Source organism: Cebus imitator, unplaced genomic scaffold (genome assembly GCF_001604975.1).
Source record: "Cebus imitator isolate Cc_AM_T3 unplaced genomic scaffold, Cebus_imitator-1.0 Scaffold607, whole genome shotgun sequence".
NCBI classification, from domain to species: Eukaryota; Metazoa; Chordata; class Mammalia; order Primates; family Cebidae; genus Cebus; species Cebus imitator.
The window spans coordinates 592889-602340 of NW_016107922.1; the positions used below are offsets into that span (position 1 = coordinate 592889).

Genomic DNA, 9452 nt, shown 5'->3' on the forward strand with positions numbered 1-9452 from the left:
GTCGGTTTGCCAGTATTTTATTGAAGATTTCTGCATCTATGTTCATCATGGATATTGGCCTGAAGTTTTCTTTTCTTGTTGAGTCTCTGCCGGGTTTTGGAATCAGGATGATGTTGGTCTCATAAAATGATTTGGGAAGGATTCCCTCTTTTTGGATTGTTTGGAATACTTTCAGGAGTGGTATCAGCTCCTCTTTGTATGTCTGGTAGAATTCAGCTGTGAACCCGTCTGGACCTGGGCTTTTTTTGGGTGGTAAACTCTTAATTGCTGCCTCAACTTCAGACCTTGTTATGGGTCTGTTCAGGGTTTCGACTTCTTCCTGGTTTAGGCTTGGGAGGATACAAGTGTCCAGGAATTTATCCATTTCTTCCAGGTTTACTAGTTTATGTGTGTAGAGTTGTTTGTAATAATCTCTGATGATGTGTATTTCTGTGGAATCTGTGGTGACATCTCCTTTATCATTTTTTCTTGCATCAATTTGATTATTCTCTCTTTTCTTTTTTATTAATCTGTCTAGTGGTCTATTTTGTTGATCTTTTCAAAAAACCAGCTCCTGGATTTATTGATTTTTTTTGAAGGGTTTTTTTGTGTCTCTATCTCATCAGTTCTGCTCTGATCTTAGTTATTTCTTGTCTTCTGCTAGATTTTGAGTTTTTTTGATCTTGCTCCTCTAGCTCTTTAAATTTTGATGATAGAGAGTCAATTTTAGATCTATCCTTGCTTCTCATGTGGGCATTTATTGCTATATATTTTCCTCTAGACACTGCTTTAAATGTGTCCCAGAGATTCTGGTATATTGTGTCTTCATTCTCGTTGGTTTCGAAGAACTTCTTTATTTCTGCCTTCATTTCATTGTTTATCCAGTCAACATTCAACAGCCAGTTGTTCAGTTTCCATGAGGCTGTGCGGTTCTGAGTTAGTTTCTGAATTCTGAAGTAGTTTCTGAATTCTGAATTCTAACTTGATTGCACTGTGGCCTGAGAGACTGTTATGATTTCTGTTCTTTTGCATTTGCTGAGGAGTGATTTACTTCCAATTATGTGGTCAGTTTTAGGGTGAGTGTGATGTGGTGCTGAGAAGAATGTATATTCTGTGGATTTGGGGTGGAGAGTTCTGTAAATGTCTATTAGGTTTGCTTGATCCAGGTCTGAGTTCAAGTCCTGGATATCCTTGTTAATTTTCTGTCTTGTTGATCTAATATTGACAATGGGGTGTTAAAGTCTCCCACTATTATTGTGTGGGAGTGTAAGTCTCTTTGTAAGTTGTTAAGAACTTGCTCTATGGCCGGGCGCGGTGGCTCACGCCTGTAATCCCAGCACTTTGGGAGGCCGAGGTGGGTGGATCACGAGGTCAAGAGATCGAGACCATCCTGGTCAACATGGTGAAACCCCGTCTCTACGAAAAATACAAAAAATCAGCTGGGCATGGTGGCGCATGCCTGTAATCCCAGCTACTCAGGAGGCTGAGGCAGGAGAATTGCCTGAACTCAGGAGGTGGAGGTTGTGGTGAGCCGAGATCACGCCATTGCACTCCAGCCTGGGCAACAAGAGTGAAACTCTGTCTCAAAAAAAAAAAAAAAAGAACTTGCTCTATGTGTCTGGGTGCTCCTGTATTGGGTGTGTATATATTTAGGATCGTTAGCTCTTCTTGTTGCATTGATCCTTTTACCATCATGTAATGTCTCCTTTGATCTTTGTTGTTTTAAGTCTAATTTATCAGAGATGAGAATTGCAACTCCTGCTTTCTTTTGCTCTCCATTTGCTTGGTAACTCTTCCTCCATCCCTTTATTTTGAGCCTTTGTGTATCGTTGCATGTGAGATGGGTTTCCTGGATACAGCACAGCGATGGGTTTTGGCTTTTTATCCAGTTTGCCAGTCTGTGTCTTTTGATTGGGGCATTTAGCCCATTTACATTAAGGGTTAATATTGTTATGTGTGAATTTGACCCTGCCATTTTGATACTAGCTGGCTATTTTGCCTGTTAGTTGATGCAGTTCCTTCATTGTGTCGATGCCTTACCATTCGGTATGTTTTTGGAGTGGCTGGTGTACTGGTCGTTCCTTTCTGTGTTTAGTGCTTCTTTCAGGAGCTCTTGTAAAGCAGGCCTGGTGGAAGTAATTGCTTGTTCGTAAAGGATTTTATTTCTCCTTCACTTATGAAGCTTAGTTTGGCTGGATCAGAGTTTCGTTCTTTTTTACCTAGGCTGGAGTGCAATGGTGTGATCTCAGCTCACTGCATCCTCCTCCTCCTGGGTTCAAGTGATTCTTCTCCTTCAGCCTCTGGGATAGCTCGGATTACAGGCATGTGCCACCACGCCTGGCGAATTTTGTATTTTTAGTAGAGACGGAGTTTCACCATGTTGGCCAGGCTGGTCTCAAACTCCTGACCTCAGGTGATCCACCCTCCTCAGCCTCCCAAAGTGCTGGGATTACAGGCGTGAGCCACCATGCCGAGCCAGAAACACTTGTCTAAAGGAATTATCATAAAGTTGCTGGCTTTTCAGATATTTCCAGATTTGTACAGATGAACTCTAGGAAACAAGCCAGGAGAATTCCACTCGTTCTAAAATGCTGGGCATCTTCTATTACTGTGGCTGCTAACCTAGTTATTCGCTGCCTAGATGTGCAGTTTACTGTTTATGCAGATATTTGTCTTACAACTAAAGCACTTTCACCTTGATTTTTTTCATATTCTGGTAACTTAAACCACAGAGCAGTGTCTCCTGGTAGCCCTGTCCCATCCAGTATCAGAGTCACTACCCACTTATGGATATTTAATTAAACCAAAAAATTCCGTTTCTCAGCACACAGTCACCACCTGTTGCTAGGGCTGCCCTGTTGACATCAGAGCCTTAGAAGTCCAGGGTTAAATTCTCCTGAGGATTCATCAGTGGCTGTAACAAGTGCGTCAGCCTAAACCAGCATTGGAAGTGTTCTGTGCAGCTGCTGTGACCATAGGAGGCACTCAGTAAGTGTGTGTGGAAGAGAGAGTGTAGGTGACCCAGAATATTGTGGTGAGATGATTTTGAGTTAAGCCTGAGATAGTAATGACTTTAGGGGTTTTATTTATTTTTTTATTTCTTTGTGTTTTTTTGAGACGGAGGCTCGCTCTGTTGCCAAGACTGGAGTACAATGGCACAGTCTTGGCTCACTGCAACCTCCGCCTGCCAGGTTCAAGCCATTCTCCTGTCTCTGCTTCCCGAGGAGCTGATACTCCTGGCGTCCACCCGGCTAATTTTTGTATTTTTAGTAGAGACAGCGTTTCACCATGTTGGCCAGGCTGGTCTTGAACTCCTGACCTTGTGATCTGCCCACCTCGGCCTCCCAAAGTGCTGGGATTACAGGCGTGAGCCACCGCGCCTGGCTAGGTTTTTTTATTTTAAATGTGTCCCTTTTGCAAGCAGTCTGAACCCCAGATTTGGGATGAGTTAAGCTTCTCGCCACAGAATGTGTCACTGTGTTTCAGCTGTGGTGTGCATGGCTTCATGAGTCCTTCCCAGCCACGCAGAGGTTCGTGGCTTTGCGCCTGTGGTTAAGATGTGGCGTGCTCTACAACCTGTTCAGCTGACATTGCGTGTTTATTACACTCTCTCCACAGATGATGCCAGAAGTCCGAGGAGCCTTGTTTGGTGCGAATGCCAACAGGAAGTTTTTGGACTAAGCCTCCGGGAGGTGGAGCTCATCCTTGGCTCTCCTGCTGTGACGTGGAAGCTTCTGATATTTGAAGAAACACGATGTCTCTGTAGCTTCCTCTTTACTGCCCCATTGTTGCTCTGTATTTATCAGTGATGCCCCTCTGTCTGTCACTGACGCCTTGCCTAATTGTTCACAATGGCGGAAAGCTTCATGTAATAGGAAGACCCACCTCCAGTTCATCTGAAAGTAACACAGTGTCCGGTCGGTTCAGCACACTAGGGGAGGGGCAGGTGGCGGTTGCATGGGCTTCCTGGGTCTCCCTTCTCCGTCTGGCGTACAGGTGACGTGTCTGGCGTTCTCGGCCCTGCATCTCCCACTCGAAGCTTAAGGTGCATGTGGTACACCACTTCTTCATAGTCGCCTCACTGTTCCCTGTTTAGGTCTAGAAGCTTTCCGTCTTCTGTAAATGTGATTCAGAATCTAAGCCATGGATGTGCTTTATTTATTAAAAGAGTTATGTGGAATTAATGTGATTTCTAGTGTAAGGCACTATAAATTTAGGGTTTGAGAGTTACATTTTTACTGAGGCACCTAGAAAAGAAGTATTTTCCACATCCCCGTGGTACTGGATGGTGACAGCTGTCAGCACCTGGGTCTGTTAGCCCTCTGGGTGTCCCCCGGGCTCTTGCCCAGTGTTCCCAGCCCATCACCCAGGAGCGTTCCTTCCAGGCCTTGTGATCTCCCATACCCCCCACACGCTCTCCAGTGTGACCTGGCCTCTGGAAGGGCTCTACCACTTCAGTGAGGAAATGGTGTTATCAGTGTTGTCCCTGTGAGGAAAACCAGGTTACTTTGGAGCCGGTCACTGTGTGCAGGGCCCAAATCCTTTGTCTTCCACAGGTGACGACTAGAGCTGCCTGGGGCGTTGCCGCTAGCACATGGTGGAGCTGGGACCCCAACTTAGATGGGGTTCTCTTAACAGTGACGCCCCCACGGCCGACCACGTTAGCGCCGTCCTCTTCCTCGTTAGCCCACATTTCACAGCAGGCGGGGACTAATGTAAACACCGCCTGCGGCAGGTGCTGGCTTCTCAGGACTTGGCCCCTGTGGTGTGACATTACTTCTGGAGTGGCCTGTGGGGGAGGAGCTGAGGTGCACGGGGGAGCTCTCCCGGCACACTCAATTCCTCCAGATGATGCACTCAGGAAGGGGTAGAATCAAGGCCTAAAACCCAGTGTTGCTTGCAGTCAACCCTATGGATGCGTTCCTCCACCCCCATAAGGAGCAGTTTGAAGAGTGACAGGGGCCTGCCTCCACGCTCTTTTTAACATTTGGTTTTGAAATAATGGATATAGAAAAGTAGTTGGCAACACCATTCACTGCAGCCTGTCTGCCGTGCGCACTGATTCACAGGTGAGATTTAACCGTTCACCTTTATTTCAAATAGTGTTCTGCAGAAAGGAGGGGTGGTCTTCGAGAGCCTGGGCTCTGGGGGAGGGGCCGGGCTGCTCAGCCGGAGCCAGCCTCAGCCCTCAGCCATCCGAGGATTTGAAAGGGTGCCTGGTCTCAAACTCGGTGCTGTCTTTGAGGTTTTTCATGGTCCCTTGCACCTGTGATCCTCCTTTTCCTCAAAATCAGTGCTAGGATTCATCATAAGTTATGGAATTCAAGATTAACAGGGAAATCCTCAAGCCGACTCCAGAATGCCGAGTTTGTGAAACAGAAGAAACAGAAATGCTAAAACATAGAAACAGCCCTTCTGTCTTGACAACCTGTTAAAGTCCTGCAATTAATACAACTAAAGCAGGTACTATTCTTATTGAAAAGCAGGTGGTTACGGGCTTCCGAAAGCCCCAGGTAGCCGTGCCCACACGGGAAAGGAGAAGGCTGTGCTCAGCGTGCTGTTAGAGGAGGGCTGTCTCCCCCGAGACTGAGGTAGCGCTACAGCGTACACGCAGAGGACTGGACAGGCCAGGGTGGCCTCGCCTGCCCTTGTCCCCTCTAGGCTAAGTAAAATGGGCTAGAGACAGGACCGCGAGTGCAGGGACTTGGGCGCCAGCTCTGTCTACTCAAAACACTTTAAGATGCGCTCTCCAATCCCAATGAAATAGACCCCCTGAGCAATCCCAAAGAGAGGTGCTATGACCAGCGCCCGGCAGCCAGCGCCTTTCATGAAGGCAGATGGTCCCTCCTGAATCCAGAGTTTCCTGTGGAGAAAGAAGAGCCAGTGAGCCGTGGGCAGGGGCATTCTGCAAGCAGCCCTTTGTGGCGGCGTCTCCACTGTGCACTTCGAGAACCGAGCCTTGCACAGCAAGAGCAAGCGTCCAGCGGTGTGGGAGCTGGGCCTCGCCTGCCGGGTGCACGCAGGTTGCTTACATATGCAGTTAGGTCAGGGCCTTGGAAGTAGGCGTGTTGTGGCTAGAATCTTCAGTGAGAGGCACTGTAGGGGTGCCAGGAAGGAAAAGGCTCCCAGTACATCCTGTTTTTTTTGAGAGGTGAGGGAAAGGGAAAGACCAGAGAAACCCAGAGCCCTGCATTCAAGTTGGTCTCTACACCTGGTCTAGGCAGACACCCACGCAGAGGGACGTGTCCCAGCCTCCATTTGAGAGGACACTGGCTCTCACCTGGCACAGTCGGTGATCCCGCTGTACGTGTCCTCACCCAGGCCTTTCTTGAGGGTTTGGATTCGCGTTTTCAGAACTAAATCAAGTAAAAGTTAAAGTGAGTAGTGAACAGCTTACTTTTGGCGTCCTCTCCTCCACACAAGGGGCTGGGTCCTCCTTTAGAGCCACTACATACATATAAAGCTGAGTCACGAGGCCAGGTCTGCCATTGTGTAGTCTGTAAATGGAAGTGTCCTCTGTGGGCCTCAGCCATAAACTAAATGAGTCGCATTATTGTGGCCCTGTTTTTGTTGAGACAGGGTCTTGCTCTGTTGCCCAGGCTGGACTGGCATGGCACAATCACAGCTCACTACAGTCTTAACCATCTGGGCTCAAGTGATCTTGCCACCTCCGCCTCCCAAGCAGCTGGGACTACAGGAATGCACCACCACACCCAGCTAATGTTTTTACTTTTTTTACAGACAGGGTCTCTGTTGCCCAAGCTGGTCTTGAACTCTGGGCACCTGTCTTGGCCTCCCAAAGTGCTGGGATTACAGGTGTGAGCCGCCACACCTGGCCAGGTTACTATTGGTATAGGAAGTCTGCCTATACATGTTTGGGGGGCTGGAAGCAGCCCTAACTCGGGGGAAGCACTGTCTTCTCACACTGGGTTTAGCTCCCACCTTTAGCCCCAAATTTTTATTTATTTATTTATTTCAGATGGGGTCTCCTGCTGTCGCCCAGGCTGGAGTGCAGTTTCGTGGTCTCAGCTCATTGCAACCTCTGCCTCCTGGGTTCAAGCAATTCTCCTACCTCAGCCACCCAAGTAGCTGGGACTACAGGCGCCCCTGCCACCACACCCAGCTAATTCTTTTGTATTTTTAGTAGAGTCGGCATTTTGCCATGTTGGCCAGGCTGGTCTCGAACTCCTGACCTCAGGTGATGTGCCCACCTCGGCCTCCCAAAGTGCTGGGATTACAGGCGTGAGCCACCGCGCCTGGCCAGCCCCAAATTTTAAAACACTAGCAATCATTTATAGCTGAGGCTTACGACTCTTCTGAGGGGACAAAAAGCTAAAGGAATCAGCATCTTGAAGGCGAGGGGATGTGTCAGGGGTGAGAAACAGAAAAGCGGGGTCTCTGGGCGCTGTCTGTGTGACGGCCTCTGCCAGCGGCCAGACTGCAACCAAGGTCTTCCAGGGTTGGGCTGTTGCATGTCATAGTGCAAAAGTGCTGTTTATCCCACAGAAACGACACTCCCACATCCTCACCATCCAGAGGCGTCACTGCGACCGCAGCCACGGAACCTGCCACACAGCCTGACGTGAAGGAATGTGCAAAGGACGCCTTACCGGCGAGCTCGTCGAACCCCAGGTTGTTAAGGTTGGCAAACAGCGGGAAGTAGATGACGGAGAAGGGAATGTCTCTGCAGAAGAGGAAGAAGCACTGAGCTCCGACCCACCCTGGGGCTGCCACCCAAGATCAGACGGTGAGCGATGCTGTGAGCTGTAGGACTCGCGGTCAGGAGCCGCTACGACTCGTCCCTGCTTCAGTACCCTGTGAGCATGGGTAAGGGACAGCAGGGGACAAAAGAGCTGTTCCTGTCCATCCTGCCCTCCCAGCACCTTCCTCTGCCCTGTAGCACTGGCAGCCTCTTGACTGCCAGAGGCAAGTCTGAGGCTGGAAACCGTTCTGTAAAGGGGCAGGCAGGCCAGGGGAGGATGAGAGACATGGCTTTGCATTTACTACCAACTCTGCAGTGCTCTGTAGACAGGGCTTTCTGAGGTGCCTTTGGGCCACAAAACACCCAGCCTTCCTGTGGGCCTGGTCACTGGAGACAGGGCCTTAAACGTTAGTCTCCAGGTACCCATTCTGTGCCACCGTCACCAATTCTTGACAAAACAGGAAGCATGAAAATGGTCTGCTCACCTGGGTTTGGATTTGCCGGGAAGCACACAGGCAGAGAGGGAGAGCCAGCCCTCTGGCCCTGTGCCCTCCCATGCACTCATCCTAGGGGACTGGAAGGCTCACCTGAGGAGAGTGGCACCCAGGCCCCTGTAGAGCCCCGCCAGGCCCTGAGTGCGGAGCAGCTCCCAGGCAATGAGGGCGGCAGAGGGGCGCTTGTGGGTAGAAGCCGGACCAGTTGTGTAGGACCTGGAGGAGGGCACTGAGGCCGGGCCCTGATGATGGGCGGCTGGAAGGGAAAGGACAGACCCCGTCACCACCTGGTCCCCAACAGATGCTGCAAAACACTCCCACGAGTGTGGCTGGCAATCCCTGCCCCTGGGATAGCTCAGAGGCCAGGCTGACACCTTAACTGGCATCTGGAAGAATGTCCTCATTTTAATTTTAGAATATTAATTTTTGGCTCTAAGAACGTCCTCCTAAGGTCTGCGGTATCTCAGGAGCTATCCCCACGCTGGGAACACCTCCCAAGAGCACACGGCCCGCTTGCTTCTCGGTTGCGTTCGTTACGGCTCCACTCCTTGCCTTCCCGTTAAAACTGGTTTTGATCTGGCTTATGTTTCTAAACCATTTCTCAGCCTGTGTAGATAATTTCCATTCTTATTTTCGTTTTTTTAGATGAAGGCTCCGTTGCCAGGCTGGAGTGCAATGGCGCCATCTCGGCTCACGGCAACCTCCACCTCCTGGGTTCAAGCAATTCTCCTGCCTCAGCCTCCCTAGTAGCTGGGACTACAGGCATGTGCCACCACACCTGGCTGATTTTTATAGTTTTAGTAGAGATGGAGTTTTGCCACATTGGCCAGGCTGGTCTCAAACTCCTGACCTCAGGTGATTCACCGCCCTGGCCTCCCAAAATGCTGGGATTACAGGTGTGAGCCATTGTAATAGTGTGAGCCTAGATCATTTTTAGATAGAAAAAAAGAATTTGCTGTTTTCCACCATTAGGCAGAACATACATGAAATTCCCATGTCCTGATGTGCTAATAGGATGGGATGGCCTCCCTCAGGCTTCCAGGACACCTCCAAGGTGAGGTGAGCAGGTCCTTCCTGCCCTTCCCTATTGAAAGAATTTGATTTTTAAAATCATGCAGCCGGGCGCGGTGGCTCAAGCCTGTAATCCCAGCACTTTGGGAGGCCGAGGCGGGGTGGATCACAAGGTCGAGAGATCGAGACCATCCTGGTCAACATAGTGAAACCCCGTCTCTACTAAAAATACAAAAAATCAGCTGGGCATGGTGGCGCGTGCCTGT

General features: G+C 49.6%; 2 protein-coding genes across 5 annotated transcripts in view; one reads left to right on the top strand and one right to left on the bottom strand.

Moving 5' to 3' along the window:
• The window catches only part of ATP6V1E1 (ATPase H+ transporting V1 subunit E1), a 44327-nt gene extending 40159 nt beyond the window's left edge, over positions 1-4168 (top strand). Inside the window, exon 9 of the mRNA XM_017516874.1 lies at positions 3598-4168. Coding sequence (XP_017372363.1) covers positions 3598-3660 — 63 coding nt within the window. The 3' untranslated portion in view covers positions 3661-4168. The remainder of the gene's footprint in view (positions 1-3597) is intronic.
• An 890-nt stretch (positions 4169-5058) lies between these two features.
• The window catches only part of SLC25A18 (solute carrier family 25 member 18), a 25282-nt gene continuing 20888 nt past the window's right edge, over positions 5059-9452 (bottom strand). For all 4 annotated transcript variants that reach the window (XM_037734362.1, XM_037734361.1, XM_017516873.2 and 1 more), the window contains 4 exons: positions 8269-8431; positions 7509-7663; positions 6260-6335; positions 5059-5842 (listed from right to left, as the gene is read on the bottom strand). In XM_037734362.1, the coding sequence (XP_037590290.1) occupies positions 5701-5842; positions 6260-6335; positions 7509-7663; positions 8269-8431 (536 nt within the window). In that variant the 3' untranslated portion in view covers positions 5059-5700. The remainder of the gene's footprint in view (positions 5843-6259; positions 6336-7508; positions 7664-8268; positions 8432-9452) is intronic.